General features: G+C 37.2%; 2 protein-coding genes across 3 annotated transcripts in view; one reads left to right on the top strand and one right to left on the bottom strand.

Moving 5' to 3' along the window:
* PFKM (phosphofructokinase, muscle) overlaps positions 1–728 on the bottom strand; it is a 42,031-nt gene extending 41,303 nt beyond the window's left edge. Inside the window, exon 1 of one of the 2 annotated variants that reach the window (XM_072406727.1) lies at positions 638–728. In XM_072406727.1, the coding sequence (XP_072262828.1) occupies positions 638–662 (25 nt within the window). In that variant the 5' untranslated portion in view covers positions 663–728. The remainder of the gene's footprint in view (positions 1–637) is intronic. The other variant, XM_072406745.1, reaches the window with a different exon arrangement.
* Positions 729–1,081: 353 nt separating this feature from the next.
* On the top strand, positions 1,082–17,249 carry SENP1 (SUMO specific peptidase 1; the record flags this gene model as incomplete). The annotated part of the gene is given in 14 exon segments (XM_072424776.1): positions 1,082–1,319; positions 7,288–7,337; positions 7,574–7,689; positions 8,936–9,026; positions 9,539–9,716; positions 10,306–10,468; positions 12,503–12,606; positions 12,708–12,955; positions 13,446–13,503; positions 14,868–15,006; positions 15,473–15,604; positions 16,153–16,356; positions 16,584–16,663; positions 17,165–17,249. Coding segments are annotated over 13 exon segments (1,602 nt in total), but the record flags the coding sequence as incomplete, so codon positions are not given.
* Between the last annotated feature and the right edge of the window lie 31 nt (positions 17,250–17,280).

Raw genomic sequence — 17,280 nt, 5'->3', positions numbered from 1 at the left:
GGTCAGTATAGCAGCCAGGCAATATGAATTTCCAGAAGGTCAGCAATAACAGCCTCCATATCAATGACAAGGTTTATTTTAAAAATCATCAAAAGAATAAAAAAAAAAGTTTGTCTTTTAGGTCTATATAGAATAGGGAAGGTGACAACCCCTATACAATGTTATTGCTGCCAGTGTTCCCAATAGTAATATGTAATATAACCTCCATTCATCCTAAAATTATCCATTGTGACCACAGCCAGGGTAAATCCTAAATGTTACAATCCTGGAAGAACAAAAAATCTTCCAATGGGGACACTTCAGCTGGTGACAACCCCTTCCTCATTTTCCAGAGATTTCCTCTACAGGAAGTTGGGGAAATGGGAAATGTTCTGGCGCTTTATACATTATATACAGAAATACAATAAATTACTACTAAATAAGAATAAATAGAATATATACACATAATAAACACAATCTAGTTTTATAAATATGGGAAAATTGTTCCTTTTTATTTATTTTTTTTAAGTTGACCTTTTGATTTTGTGAAGATGAAGTTCTAAAAAAAAGTTTCCAGATTGCAAAAAGCAAGGACTGAGTAAAATCAAGCTGTGGTTAGTATAAGAGGACTATATCTACAAGGATTATAAACCTTCACCTTCCAGATCTAGTACTGTAGACATGACTTCTGCTCTTCCTTTTATCTGAGATGTACACACAGCTTCTGCAAACTTTCTCCCTCAGCACACCGCACGAGATCGTGCTCGCTTAGCCTCAGGCGCCCTCTGTCGCCGATACAAAACAATGATTTCCTTAGCGGCCATCTTATGTACGGGCACATCAAAACGCAAAACACACCCGAAACATTGAATAAGCATTAAAAAAATTCCACAAAAAAAATAGCATTTAGTAAATAACTTATTTTTTTAGCGTATCCTCCTTTCTCTGTAGTGCGGTATATGTATATACACAGCATTCAGTTTACTTTGACCATTTTAAAAATGACTGCAAAGAATGTCAGGCCTCAACACGTGAACAACTCAATCTTCTCTCAGGGCAATCATCCGCGGAGACAAAGAACACTCCCAGCGGAGGCATTTCCTTTTCAACAATTGCAACTTTATTAACAAACGGGGCGAACAAACGTACAAGTAATTTCCGAGACTTCCTTTTCTGAGCGGTTTACTCAAAAGAGGAAGCCCTCTCGTGTCTCCTCTGGCGCTGTGCTTGTTTCCCCTCAGGTGGGGGACAGGCCTCAGCTGTGGCCCGAGCCAATCGTCTTCACTCACGGCAGTCGCAAAGGCCCCCTGTTCAGTCAGCCTGCGGGAGGCGGGAGAGAGGTGAGTGTTCGCGCCAACACGCTGGTGGGGTGATATTGGGAGGATACATAGAGAGTAGAAATGAGTATTATTGCTGCCTAGGGGCCCCAGCACAGCCAATAACTCTTCCATGTCATTGCCGGGGACACTGAGCCCTCCGGAGACATTCTGCCTGGAACTGCCGGGCTTCTTCCTGGAAAACTTCAATGTCTTCACAACAGCTCAGGGTTCTCCATAGACCCCATAATCTGCAGCCCAGGTCACAGCTGTCACTGCTTACTGGGACCATGTGGAGCTGTCTGTGTTTACACTTTGTAGATTAATATTAAACAGGATTTATTTAGCGCCAACATATTATGCAGCGCTGTACATTAAATATGGGTTACAGTCTCGGAGATGTGGCCCTAAGCAGTTCTCAGTTTTAAAAATGCTTTGGGGTCAGTGTTGTGTTCTAATCCATAGGAGAGTTCCTGTGATAGGCTGTGTTCTGTCCATCTAATGCTGCTGACCATTCACTTTGCTCAGCAGTCCATTACAGTCCAATAACCCGGCTGTTGGCTCCCTGGGTGTTGCCAGGTACACAGGATGATTGCATTCTATGGATGACTTACCCACCCCCTTCCATTGCTGCCATGGCTGGGATGCCCCTTGTCACTTTTGCTGTCACCCAGTCTTCTTCAGGGTTATTGACTGGATCAGAATGATAGAACGCCTAACCTCCTGTGTGGTTCATTTCTGTCCGGATTTATTTGTCTAAAAACAGTACAATGTCTTCCATGAAAATTTATTTTACATTGTAGGCATGTAATTCTTATAATTCTTGGCAGAACTCACCAAAATATGTCCAATATTTAATAACAAACATTAAAGTAAAACAAGAAGGGTGCATAAATAAATGAAAACACTGAAAGTAGCAAATATAATATAGTGATTACTTTGTATTGGATTCAATACAGTTATTTTGGCCAATACAAAATAATTTGAAATTCCCACGCAAATTCGTTGTGTTCACCTACGTCACCGGGAACTCCTAGGGAACGTCAGCGCAGACAATTGCCGGGGGACAGATCAGACCAAGAGGACGCAGCCAGAGGATTGGATCGGACGGCAGGACCCTGGAGGACACCCATGGGACCAGGTAAGTCTTTATTTTTTATGTTATTAGCTAACCAAGTGTGGCTCAGGGTTACCGCTATCAGCTTGTTTTTTTACCCCAAGCCACACTCAGGGTTACCACTCAGGAGGTTAAAGAAGAAGTAAACTCAAACCTCACCCAAAATGAAAAGAATACACTAACCTTCAATTCCTCAGAGCAGTCGATCGGTCCGAAGGTCTTTCATCGGGTCCCGCGTTGTCCTGGCATCAGTCTTCGGGCTGGTGCATCGGGAGCTGCCATCTTCTCTTCTTCCGGGTTCATACTATGTCACCCGACACAGGCGCGAGATCAGGTGATGTAGGTGGTGATTGACAAAAGGGCTCCTTCTGTGCATGCTCAAGATGTAGGTATCCCAGAAGGCTTTGTGCTCCCATTCATTGGCTATTAAAAAAAAAAAATAAAAAGCACCATAAATTTATTATCAATTAAAAGGGTGTTGCACTTAAAAACAGAATTTTTACTTTAAAAGGGTTGTTTACCATTTTATGTAAAGTGAAAATTGTGAGTTTAGGTACGCTTTTTTGGTAGAACTCTTTCCTCCTGACATGGAATGGTGCCCGGAGGTGCACATGCATGGATCAGTGTACAGGAAATAAAAAAGGACAGGGTGGGCAGAGAGCAAAGTAACAGAAGAGACTTTGCAGTCCTAAAAATGCATTTTGAAATGTTTGTGAAGCAGAGTTGAATTTCTCTTTACTGCCATTTGCTCATTATGAGTGCTCTGTTTTTTCACCTTATTAGACATTATTATTATTACACAGTATTTATATAGGGCCGACATATTACGCAGTGATGTACAAAGTCAATAGTCATGTCACTAGCTTTCCCTCAAGGGGTTCACAATCTAATGTCCCTACCTCAGTCTTATGTTAATGTCTTTATGTATGTTCATCTTTATTACAGTCTTAGATTAATTTTAGGAAGAAGCCAATTACCCTAACTGCATATTTTTGGAATGTGGGTAAAACCCATGCAAACATAGGGAGAACCTGCAAACTCCATGCAGATAGTGTCCTGATCAAGATTGAAGCTCTTGGTCCCGGGTTCAAAAGTCCAGAGTGCTAACCTCTGAGCCACCGTGCTGCCCATTATTGTTCATGTGCTGTTTTTACCGATGCAACACATATTCATTGGCTGTTACTATATAGTAATCATCTTAGGGCCATGTGAAATTCTGCAATGCATAGGAGTGAATGGGCCATTAAATTGGAACTAAATTTCCAATTTTAGATTTTCTTGATCTGGCAGGTGAATATTGTGGAAAGTCAGGCGATGCATCACAAAAAAATAAATATTGTTTGCTACTTGGTCTAATCCATGTGTCCTAGACTAAATCAAGTGCGCTGAATCCAAATCTGAAGTCCGATTCTGCATAGCGGGCGTAGTGGTAGCTGCAACTGTTATAATGTTCCGTTGTAAAAATACATTACCGAATTATTGACCACTTGAACAGCAAAATCACGCTTATACCTATCTATCGATATCATATAAATCAATATGTGTTATACCCAGTAGCAAAATCATTGTTGTGCAGTGTATTGTGTATTGCCTGCCTGATACCTCTGGGTTTCTAACAAAACACTGAGCTGAGCAGCGTCAACTTCGGTGGCCGGGGAAACCTGACATTCACAGCTTCTGTTGCATGTGCCGGGATGAATAAACTCCCGTACACCTGCGCAAGAGTTCTGTTCACCTGGCACAGCCATTCAACATGAAGGAAGATGGTGCTGTGATGATGGAACATGGACAGGTGAGTTAGCTGCGTTTAGTTGCACTTTAATGATTTTGCCTGCAAACTCATTAAATAAATTTTGACTGCAAAAGAGCCTTAAAGGTGAAACTTAATGTTTGAAAATTTGGATTTTCCTTTTTTTTTTTCTTTCTTTTTAAATGATACATTTCCTTTTTTTTTTTAATTACATACTATATTTTATACCAAGTTATGTCAACATCAGGTCTCTATCTTTATATGATGCTGGTAGGAAGGGCTGGCAGGGTGCCGTTCATAGCTTACTGGCAAGCTTACAGCCTCCTGCCAGTATCCCTATATTACTGATGTAAGCAGTGGACTGGCTTAAAAGAAATTTTTAAGTCAGAAAGAATTTAGCTGGTGAGGAAATAGCTAGATAATGCGCAGGATGTCCTTCAGCCAGGAAATAAGGTGCGACTCCATCTGACATGCTTCAGCTTCTAATGCATTCTGTGACAAGCTGATTGTAGGACATTTCAGTACAGCAGAGAATCCTCTATAAGTAAGCACAATGGAAGGTAAGGGTGGAGTTCAGTTGTTAGAAGAATCTGTAGTAAGATCAAAATTGTGAACAAGTAGTAAAAGCACTTTATTAGAAATGACCATTTATCCTGCTAGCTTTAGGCATTGTGCAGAAATTTATATTTAAAGTGAATTTCTGCACATTTCTCGGCCAACAGAGGCCTAGAAATGTTCAGCTGTTTCAGTGCAAGCAGAATATTGGCCACCTGCCAGTCGTCCAATGTAAGAATGAATTACATCAAAAGTACAAGTATCTGGAGAGACCAATGAGGTGAGTTTTTACTCCATTCAGCCTCCGTCCTGCATATGAGCAAGCAGGGAAGCCTTGTTTGTATCTAGGGGACCTCCGTATGTCGGATGTCCTTAACTCCAGGACTACCTGTATCATGGGGAATCAAAGCAAGGGAAATGGGGTATTCAGTGTGGCACTGCCACTGGAAGAACCCTAAAAATTTAGGAAATGAGAAAAATACCCTATTTTATGGCATTTAATTGGCTAAACCAAAAAATGGGTAAGTGTTTCCATTTGCTTAGCAGAGATGCTAACTGATGAAAGATTTGGGGAAAATTAGCCTTATATAGTTCAGCATAGGAAGGAGTCAGGTGGACACCTCCAGGAGGTTTTTGTCCAGGTGAAAGCGAAATTATGCCAAAGGCCAGAAATATTAGCAGGAGATTGGGCGACATTCATAGCTAAGGATTCGGATTGGTTTACTGTGAGTCCTGAATTTTGTGTAAACAAAATTAGGACATGAGAATGAAACAAATATGTGGGGAGGTAAGGTAAAGAATGTCTTCCGCAAGCATAGAAAGTTTTATACAAGCCAGCTATCTTCCTGGCCTTATTGAGCATATTTACTGGGTCAAGGGCTCAAGTGGATGGGATAGTGGTCAATCTTTGTGTGTGCCCCTTCTAATAGGGAGATGATTAGAAAGCCTGAATATCTTACCACTCCGCTAGGATTGGAGTATATGGCATGCAACCACATTAGAAAGAACAGACTAAATCCCCTTTTGCAGAAAACATAAGACAAAATCCCAAGATTTAAAGTCCATTGCTTTTTCTATATCAAGGAAGAGTAGAAATAGTTCATGTGAGCACAGTTTAGCAAAATGTATTGGAGAAATGGCTTTATGTATGTTATCTCTGGCCTCACAATGTGGAATAAAACCCACTTAATTGCGATGGACAAGGTGGCAATAGGAGAAGGCAATCTGTTTGCTAATATCTTTGTAAAGACTTTCAGGTCCATGCTTAGTAGTGAAATGGGGCAGTAAATAATCCATGACCCTACATTAATGGTAGGTATGGGTACCATAACAATATGTGCCCCCATCATGTCTCTACAAAAAGTCTTCCTCTTTTGCTACCTGTATACCTGATAGTGTAAGGCTTTGTTGACTCTTCTAAAATACAGGGCAGGTTTACATGGTGGAGGAGGCAGTACTAATCTTGCAATGAGGGCAAACCAATGTATAATCAACAGTATGGTAAACAAATTACTTGAATTTGTTTTCATCTTTTTTTTTTTTTTCTTTGCAGACATTAGAATCTTGCATTGTGATCCCAGAGATGACCTAAACCTAATATGGGTAAGTAATGTTCATAGTTTACACTTTCATTTGAATAGGATTCTTATTAAGTCATTAACTGTGCTCTGTGGTAGACTGCAGCAAAAGTGTGTTGGGGGTACCATTGAAAATCTTCTCAGCTCAAAAGGGGGGGGGGGGTGGGCGACATTCATAGCTAAGGATTCGGATTGGTTTACTGTGAGTCCTGAATTTTGTGTAAACAAAATTAGGACATGAGAATGAAACAAATATGTGGGCAGGTAAGGTAAAGAATGTCTTGAGCATATTTAATGGGTCAAGGGCTCAAGTGCCCTTGGCCCAGCGGATGGGATAGTGGTCAATCTTTGTGTGTGCCCCTTCTAATAGGGAGATGATTAGAAAGCCTGAATATCTTACCACTCCGCTAGGATTGGAGTATATGGCATGCAACCACATTAGAAAGAACAGACTAAATCCCCTTTTGCAGAAAACATAAGACAAAATCCCAAGATTTAAAGTCCATTGCTTTTTCTATATCAAGGAAGAGTAGAAATAGTTCATGTGAGCACAGTTTAGCAAAATGTATTGGAGAAATGGCTTTATGTATGTTATCTCTGGCCTCACAATGTGGAATAAAACCCACTTAATTGCGATGGACAAGGTGGCAATAGGAGAAGGCAATCTGTTTGCTAATATCTTTGTAAAGACTTTCAGGTCCATGCTTAGTAGTGAAATGGGGCAGTAAATAATCCATGACCCTACATTAATGGTAGGTATGGGTACCATAACAATATGTGCCCCCATCATGTCTCTACAAAAAGTCTTCCTCTTTTGCTACCTGTGTACCTGATAGTGTAAGGCTTTGTTGACTCTTCTAAAATACAGGGCAGGTTTACATGGTGGAGGAGGCAGTACTAATCTTGCAATGAGGGCAAACCAATGTATAATCAACAGTATGGTAAACAAATTACTTGAATTTGTTTTCATCTTTTTTTTTTTTTTCTTTGCAGACATTAGAATCTTGCATTGTGATCCCAGAGATGACCTAAACCTAATATGGGTAAGTAATGTTCATAGTTTACACTTTCATTTGAATAGGATTCTTATTAAGTCATTAACTGTGCTCTGTGGTAGACTGCAGCAAAAGTGTGTTGGGGGTACCATTGAAAATCTTCTCAGCTCAAAAGGGGGGGGGGGGTTTGCTTTAAATCTACTTAAGTATCAGTAAAATGGGTTAATTTTAAAGGTATGATACATTTTTTTAATTTTGTTAAATATCTTTCTGTTTCTTTGTAGATGAGGATATGAAAGAAATGATTTGGGAGAGTGAGCATAACTCACAGCTACAACACAATTATAAAGCACATTTCAAAGATTCCGCACAAGGTTCTTTCTCTGCATACAACTATGAGGTTAGAATACTTAATTTCTTCCAAAACAAAGTACTTTGGGCAGGTTTACACTCATGCATTTTAACCAACATGCTTTTCAATTGAAATCAGTAGAATTGCATTCCAGGTGTAATGCCATGTATCCATGCACGATATTATACACTTTGATTGGTAATGCAATATGCATTTCAGTACTTTTTGATTTAGGTGGAAAGGCATGCACCTGAAATAGGGGGAGACCAAACGACTAATGTCTGAGAGTCCCCTTCCACAGATACCACAGCAGTCTTGTCACTTTGTGAACGTGTGTACTCCACTTATACACACAGGTTCCGAAACCTAAACTTAAGACCTAACCAGTCAACTAGGTTGGAGTAAAAATCATCTTAAAGTACAGGAACATCAAGTACCTTGAGTGGAATTTTGGAAATCATGTGGGGCTTTGTGGAGATTGCAGCAGCTTTTGGCTTTTGTTGCTTATAGGTGACAGAATAAAGAGGAAGATCTCTTCCATCACCAGGACAGGATTTTGTATATGGTAAATGTGAAAAGCTGCAAACCGCAATCTCCAGTTTGAGCATCTTGAGCGTTCTCAACTCCAGCTCAGAGTACACATGACTGTCTAGCTTTCTGGTTTTGACCAGGTTCTCATTTACAGTTGATGGTAAATAGCCAGTCTAGGCAGCTGTGAATAGGTCTAACTCTGTGTTTTGTTTGGAGAAGATATAGGAGGATATTATGGAATCCATGTTCGTCTCATCTCTATTACCTTGCTTGTGTGCTGTTTGACCACTTGGAGGGCAGCTTAAGAGATTTCTATATGTGCATTTAAGGCCTCCAGTTCAGATTAGGCAAAACCTACATCCTGAACCCTAAATCAGGATCTTTTTTTGTTTTGCAATACTGGCAGTAGAGCATGAGTAGCCGTATCACTGTTCATGCCTGAGAAAAGCTCTCCTTGCAAAACGGCTGCTTGTCTACCGAGGCATCCTCTATGCTCACTCTGTGTGGGAGTCAAGGATTTGCCCTGGAGAGCAGATAGTGATATCTCTGAATCAAAAATAGTTTGAAAGTAGTAGCTGTAGACACTGGCCTATTAGCACAGCCACTCGGCTAACATTTTTGATAACCTGTAACTGTAATTGCCAGCTTCAAATGGAGTTCAAGTTCTTCAAATGGAGGTGTAAACTTGGTAAAGTCTAAAATAGTCAATGTACTTTAGCAAGACATGGTTGTTAAATAAACTTTTTTGTACTTTATCCTAAAGGTTTCTGTTCTTTTTCAGTGCACTCCTGTACAACCTTTGCGATTTGAAAGAGTCATGATCAAATCTCTTCAAAAACCCCTTTTCCAGTCAGGTAAGATACTTTTCTTTGTATTTCATGTTCTGGATTTTAATTTCTTTTATGTCATACTTAACAAAAAAATATTCAGGGTATTTAGGCTTTCTTTACCTTGTAATATTGTTATTTCATATATTTTTGACAGACTAACAGGGAATCTGACATTTCCTCAAACATTACCTGGAATCTTTTTGGGGCTGTGTTTCAATGGCAGTAATTGGTTCCCACCAGGGGATTTTTGAGGGAATTCCAGATTCCCTGTTTTATAAATAGAGCCCTAAGTGTTTCATTTTGTTTTGACTTCACAAGTCAGGACCATGTATAGCCTGTATTTAGGGATACCAGAAGGGATTAATATGATTATTATTGCTTCCAGTTGAGGTTTACTTGAATGAATAAGCACACTTGAACTTCTAGTGATAAAATTCTTATAATTATAAGGTTTCCAGTAATGAAGGATGATTGCCTAATATTTGCATATCACATTCTCCTTTAACTATAAACCTGTATGTTTTTTGCCTCCTTAGAAATATTAAAAGGTGAAAAAATGACGTCTGTAAACAATACAACATCCACTCCATCCGTTGATTTCCTTAGAGCTAAACAAAATGGGAATGGACATCCTTCTATATACCCAGCACAGTTTGCATTTTCTCCGAAGGAAAGACCAGCAAAGAATGCCCATGTAGAAACACGAACATTAAGGTATGTATTCGCAAACACTCTGTGCTTTCAACAGTATTTGGTGCAGAATTCTCCAAACACTAAGAAAAGGAGACCTTATTCTGAATATTTTATTTGTTATAATAAAACTTTTGTCTTTAGTATATTTTGCAAGGCTGATGCAGAACAGATCAGGAAAGTTTGTGGGGAAAAAAGACTTTGGGCCGGATTTATTAAAACCTTGTCAAGACTGGACATATTTTTATATTCTCATACATCAGTACATACATTCATACATCAATGATGATACAGCAGTCTTCTCCAGGCTTCCAGATTTTTAATAAATTGGCATCTGTCAGATTTTATGAAAACATTATTGTTGGTTTGTCAGAACCATTTAGAACTCCTTTACTCACTGTAAAATAAAAACTAGGTGGGAAATTTAGAATGGTATTTTAGTTTTAAAGGATTGTTTCTATCCTTTATTTCCTATTATACAATTGCTTGACTAAAGCAACAGTGATTTGTTTGTATTAGTTTAAATTTTTAAAATTGATGCTTACAAAACTGAACCATTATTGTAATCAGGGAAGTATACCATTTTTAAACCTTTTTTTTTTTTTTTGTGCAGTGGAGCCACTATATCAGTTACTGGGAGGTCAAATCACACACTAAGTTCAGCATTTGAGAAGTCCTTTCCGATTAAAAATGCTACATGTTCAACCCCATGGAGTTCAGCTAATCGTCGGAGCCCCAAAAAGATGCAAAGGCGACAACTTAGTACAGTGGAAGAAGTAAGTGGATATTTAGACACTATTGTGTGTTCAGAACCTTCTGTTTTGTGCTCTATCTTTTGAATGTTTTTTTTTTTTTTTTTTTTTTTTTTTTTACCTTTATTTTTTTTTTTTTTCCAACAATACCAATAAACAAAATTGGATACAAAACATTATAAAAACAGGTAATCATATACTTTTCTCTATAAAGAGAATAGTTATCCGGAGTCTAACTTTTGAATTTTTTTTTTTTTTTTTTTTTTTTTTTTTAAACCTTTATTTTTTTTTATTTTCCAACAATACCAATAAACAAAATTGGATACAAAACATTATAAAAACAGGTAATCATATACTTTTCTCTATAAAGAGAATAGTTATCCGGAGAACTCTAGTATTACAAATTACCTACCTATCAAAGTACTACTGTTAAGCTTGAATTTTTACACTGCTTGGTAATCAATTAAATCAATTCTTATAGTCAACTATTTCCTGGAAGGAGATGCAGGAAGCCCATGCGTCTAAATGCCTTTCTCTTATAGATCCCTGCAGTCAGATCTTCTGTATTCTGAATCTCTTGCACTTTATGTACCCACATGGCTAGTGCGGAAGGTTTAGTTTTCTTTCACATTCTGGGGATGCATGTTTTAGCTGCCATCACCAGGTACTTCACTAAAGATTTGTTGTACAATTGTTGGGGTCAATCATAAGATGTAATAAGAAAAATGCTGGGTCATCCTGTATTGACCTAATTGTCAGAATCCTTCCCAGAAAGTCCTCAACACAGGACATGTCCAGAATATGTGTAATACATCTCCCTTTTGTACGCCACATCTCCAGCATCTATCAGATTTGGAAGGGAACATAATATGTAGCTTTTCTGGCACTCTGTACCACCTAGTAAAAATCTTATATCCCACTTCTTGCATATTGCTATTTATTAATCCTTTGTGAGTAAGTGAGATCACCCAGTTCCTTTGTGAGGGAGTAAGTTGTATATTTAGGTCTCTCCCATGTTTTTAAAAATGTTGGTAAAAAGTTTTCATGGGGGTCATTTAGTATGGAGTAGAGTTGAGACAATATATGACATATTCCTACCCCTTCTGTACACAATCATTTTAAAAACGGTAAGTGGTCTATTGAAATCTAGTGACCGAGGTTTGGATCTCAAAAAATGTGAAAGCTGTGCTGCTCTCTAGAAGTCCAACTTAAAAGGCAAAGTTGAACTGGAGTTCAGGTATGGACTATCAGTTCCCAATATTCACAAAATCCTTTATATTCGTCAGACCTCCATCTATTGAATGTTTTTAATGTTGGTTTGGAAAAATTAAACATGTAATTTCAGGACATATTCCTGAAAGTGGCTAAAGTTACTTAATGCTGGTTAAGGCCATTGATACTTGGACAGAGCACAGATGTGAAGGTATAATGAGAGTATAACATTTTTGTTTAATTACTTGAGTGGGTTTATCTGTACTACCTGTTCTGCTGGTCTTTTAACAGACAAGAATTGAGCACAACGGATAGAAATAAAAATGTTTCCCTATATTAAAGTGAAGCTATAATTTCTGTCAGATTTGCATTTGTGCCCCTATTGCGGTTGTCCCCTCACTTTGTCTGGTACTCAGTATGACAGAATATTGAAGGTAATTCTTCCTAATGGCACTTCAAACGGACATAGAGCCCTATTTTCCCCGTTCTAGTAAAAACTAGAAAAAAAGTAATTCTACTTGAGGCATCTCCATTAAAGCAATGTAACATCCTGTCCTGTCCCTTCTTTTATGTGCATCTCCCCAACACTTGTTTTTTTCATGCTCTAGTGTTACTGAATTCCATTACATTTAGTAGTGTGTATCTACTCCCAGCATAACCTGTTAGGATGGTTTGATGGAATCCTTTGCGTTTCAGGTTCTACTTTGTTGGGGGCCAATGAGAAAATAATATAAGTCCACCAGTAGGTGGCATTATTGTTGGTTTTGCTAAGCCATCTTTCATTCTTGAAAAAGAATGCAGGTTTGAAGTCTGTGTCTTAATTGCCTTTCTTTAACTCATTCACAGACTGTACGGGAAGACGAGAAAGAGCTCTATAGGCAGTTACTTCAAGCAGTGACCGGAAAAAGTTTTTTCCCTACAAAACCCATGTCTTTTCTTCCTACCCAAGTGTAAGTAGCTGTATGTGAGTATTCACTTTGCTTGTATATCTCAGTTGAAGAAATTCTGCTTTAATGGAAATGACACCTATGTTTTATGCTTGCTGTTTCAGATCTCGGTGTTTAAGCTCTTGCATCGTTTCTGCTCCACCGGTCACCTCTAGTCTGAGCTGCTTAGAGCATTCCCATTTGAACTTGGAACCGTCATGGCAACCATCATTTAGTTCAACTCTACTAGATCTGACCAGCACGCCACTGTTAAGTGATGACGCAGATATTAAACCTACTTGTGAAATCAGCGAAGTGAATAGTCATCAGCTGCAAAGACAGCAGAGTCATCCCATCCAAGAGCAGCATGAAGGTCAGAAAAATTTAAATACATTTTTTTTTTCGTGCAATGTTTAATTCATAATTACATGTGTTACACACGAATGGATATTGGCAGTCTGCAAATCTAATTTTATTGTGCCTTTATTGTGCCTTTATTGTGCACATACTAAACAAGCCATAAAAACATTTTAAAACAATTCCCTATTCATCCATGCATCTTTAAGCACTGTGAAGAAATGTATTTTCGCAGCTCGCAACAGAGGCAGTTTTTTTATGAGACGGTCCTGGCAAGCTTGAAAAACCTTTCGTAAACAGATAACAAGTGTTTCTAAAGCTTCAAGCTACCTATTAAAACCTTACTCCTTGTTGTGATTTTGGTGAAAGAGATACCAGATACTTGTTTTAAATATTTTACTAATTGTTAGAGAATACATTTTAACATTCTTTATCACAGTGAAGGAAATTTAAAACATTTCTACAAGTGACATTAAATGTAGTAAATACCAATTTCTTTTTTCTAGACTCTGATACAGACTCTGTCATTATAGTTGACTCCGTTATCAAAGATGACCATACCAGGTAATCTAGTCTGAATGAAATGGAAAGAATCAAATACTTTTGGATGTATTTCAAAGCATTGCAGCTCTGTTTAGGAAGGAAAACTTCTAAGAAAAGGAAGGAAACAGTTTAACAAATGTCAACACTTGTTCTTGTGGCTTGCCAAACACCTAGTTACTGCTATATCCTAGGGAAAGTTAAGCAACAGCCAAAATATTACTTTAATTTTGATTTGATTGAGGCTTTTACCTCCGTTGGCAGTTCTAAGATTTTGTTCTGTACTTATTACATTGAAAGTTAACAGCCGTTACCAAAGTCAGTATAATGTAAAAAAACAGTCACCACCCTACCAATAAAAATATGATATAATGTATAACCTCTTTAAAAAAGACTGTCGGGACAGATTTATAAGCTGTGCTTTACTATGAGAGAAGACCATATATACAGTACTTGCCTCTCCAGCCTCTTCTCCGTTCTAGAGTTGCAGCCTGGAAGAGCCTCGTCAGAATTTTACACTTCCAGTCCTTTGTTCCCCTTCTATGATTGGGTTGGAGAAAAAGAATGTTTGTCTATGCTTTTGCTAGAAACCACATGAAACCTTATGCAGGAAACGCACTTCGTTGTGTGAATTTTTAGCACATTTTGTATATTGATGACAATCACCTGTCAAGCACACATATAACTTCATAGTGGTAATAAGCCCTTAGTGTAGTGGTGCATAGTCTATTTCGGCCAAATTTCTATTAAGAGCTTTATTGGCTACGTATTCTTTTTCCTATTGAGATATTTAACTACTTGTTGGTCATTTTCTTAAACTAAAATCTGTATACTGCAAAGTAAAGGGTTAAACCTGTATCCAATAGATGGCCCGGAAAAGGCATTTTTTTGGAATATGCATAAAGCCAAATGACTTTTGTTACCCAGAAGCTTATTTCTGTTTTGATACAAACCCTTTGTCAGATTCAGTGAGTTCTGACAGATTGGTGTATTTCTCTATAACTGTTGCCTCCTGTCTCTTTCCATGAATATGAGGGCATGCTTTCATTTAAAACAATCCCATAGTACTGTTAGACAATACACAAAAATCCTTCATTTACACTACTTTAGCCAATAAGATTTAAAGTACACCTGGTAGCAGGGTCAAAAACTCTTCTTACCTTTCTAAATTCATGATAAATGATATTTTTATATTGCGTTTTTAAAAGATAGGAATTCAATGCTTTCCAGATTTTGCCTCCCAATAGTCACACATTTGTTCTTTATTTTAAGCCTAATATCTGGGAGGTTATTCTTGACAGTAATATCCTTTGCCTGAAATATTTTTTGTTCTTTTAATGTTTTCTTCAAATAAATGTTTAACTCGGTTATCTTAAAATTGATTAGAGGCTGCAGGAACGTGCTGTAAACGACAATATCAATTTAAAACTGCGTGTGCCTCTAGAAAAGGAGATCCCTGTAACATTACCCCCAAAACCCAAGAAAGAACCTGTCCAGGAAGAACCAGAATTTCCAGAGCTTACACAGGTAACTCACTGCATTTTAATTGTAGTAAACCTTTACTGACTATTCAGCTTTCAACGGCTTAAATTGCATAGGCCTTTAAAAGATGATTTTCTAAAAACAGCAGCTGATAGCTGCATGACTGATTTTTTTTTTTTTTTTGGTTCTTTGCATTTTGTTTGACACACGTCCTTCATATCTAAACACTAATTTGCAGACCCCAATGTGGTACAATACCCTCTGAAAGGTTCCCTAGAGTGTTCTTGGATCTACTTCAAAACTAGAACATGCTATATATGCAGTGTTAGCTTTCCATTAGGTTGCTTGCTGAAAAACAGATTTTTTTTTTTTTTTTTTTTTAAACTGAGGAACTTTTGGAGAGCGATTTGGTTTCTTCTTAAGGTACAGCAGAGAACATTTTCATTTGTTTTGTCCTTGGTTTATTTTAAATAATCTCCACAAACCCTTTTATTTTCTACTATTTTTGAAGGAAATGGAAAAGGAAATTAGGTACGCTCTTTTTGGTGGAAGTCAAGATCAAGTGTTAAGTGAAGGTTTCCGTTTAACAATCACCCGTAAAGATATCATGACGCTTCATAAGACAAACTGGCTTAATGATGAGGTAGGTTACTGAATGCCTATTCCAAGTAGGGTTTAAAGAGACACTGTTCTGTTTTGAGAATCATAAGTGACTAATGAAGGGTGAAATCACCTTTGTTTTTGTTTTTTTGTTTTTTAAACAATACTGATTACTAAGGTATAACAATTTTAATTTCTAAACTCTGCTTATTCAACAAACGCTCATTATTTTATGTTGGTAATAAAACAACAAATATTTCAGCTTTAACTGAAGGCCCCCCCATTCCACAACCATATATTGCCCAAAACCAGACCCCCTGGAATTAGGTCAATCCTGCAAATGTTTGCCTAATATAAATTTTATTAAATATTACATAAATTTTGTTCATACAACCCCTAAAAATGATAATTCATACAAATTGTAAATGAAAAATGTAAATCTGTAACAAATAACACGTGATGCTTTTCAAAGAAAAATGCTTGTTTCTAAGTTTAAGGCTTTTACACTAGGAAGGGTATATATGAAATTGTTATAGCTGGATAACAAGGACATGCCTTTATATTTTTGTTTAACTTTACGTTTGTTTTCAGGTAATAAATTTCTACATGAACCTTTTGATGGAAAGAAGCAAACGGAAAGGTTTGCCAAAAGTCCATGCTTTCAACACATTCTTTTTTCCAAAATTAAAATCGGCTGGATTTCAAGCTGTGAAGCGGTGGACAAAAAAAGTGGATGTATTCTCTGTGGATATTTTATTGTTTCCGATTCATCTTGGAGTTCATTGGTGCTTAGCTGTAAGCTATTATTTTTTCTACAGTTTATGGTATCTAGTATGCGGTGGTAGAGGTGTTAAAATAACATTGAAATAAAGTGATTTTGCTAGTGTTTAATAAATTTCATGATTTGTGTGACATACATATTCTAGGTAGAAAATAATTATTCCCAAATGCACTTATTTTTATTTTTAATTATTTTTAATGTGATCTGGTGCCAAAGGTATACCTAAATTTGTATTTCACAGGTAATCGATTTTAGGAGAAAAACAATAACATACTATGACTCCATGGGAGATCCAAATGATGAAGCATGCAAGTTATTGTTGTAAGTACCTCAACCATGTATATTTGACATTGGGCTTACAATTAAGGGACAACTGCTTGACATTAGCTACAACAAAAATGTATAAATATTTGAAATACATAGAAACGTATGTTGCTAATGGATTTTTCAATTTATTAAAAACCTTTTGATTTTCTATTTTGTGTGTCACACATACTGCATGTTTAAACATAACTTTTAAAATGAAATTAACATGTTAAACCTTTTAGGAGACTTAAGTTGTTTAAGGGTTTGTTTCACTACTTTTAGTGAAACAAATTTGTTTGCTTGAGGTGAGCTAAATGCTATTTTATGTGTAATTTTAGGTGTATTTTCTTTTTATAAAGATTCCTTAAAAGTACTAAGCAACTTTAGAACAATGCAATACAAGCATATTGCAACCTTTTTTTTAAGCTACATGGAAAAATGTGGTTTCGCCTATTTATTTTAGCTCCATAAGTAATCTTAGTCTTTCATTTAGCTTTGTCTGTTATTTTGTTTCAGGCAATACCTAAAGCTAGAGAGCCAAGACAAGAAAGGGGTCTGTTTTGACTGTAATGGATGGACTCTGAGCAGTAAGAAAAGACATGTATGTGTTTGATACCTAATGTGCTGAAAAT

Source organism: Pyxicephalus adspersus, chromosome 1, assembly GCF_032062135.1.
Source record: "Pyxicephalus adspersus chromosome 1, UCB_Pads_2.0, whole genome shotgun sequence".
In the NCBI taxonomy this organism is placed as follows: Eukaryota; Metazoa; Chordata; class Amphibia; order Anura; family Pyxicephalidae; genus Pyxicephalus; species Pyxicephalus adspersus.
The sequence above is the reverse complement of the archived record's forward strand: the minus strand, read 5'-3'. Positions and strand labels throughout refer to the sequence as shown.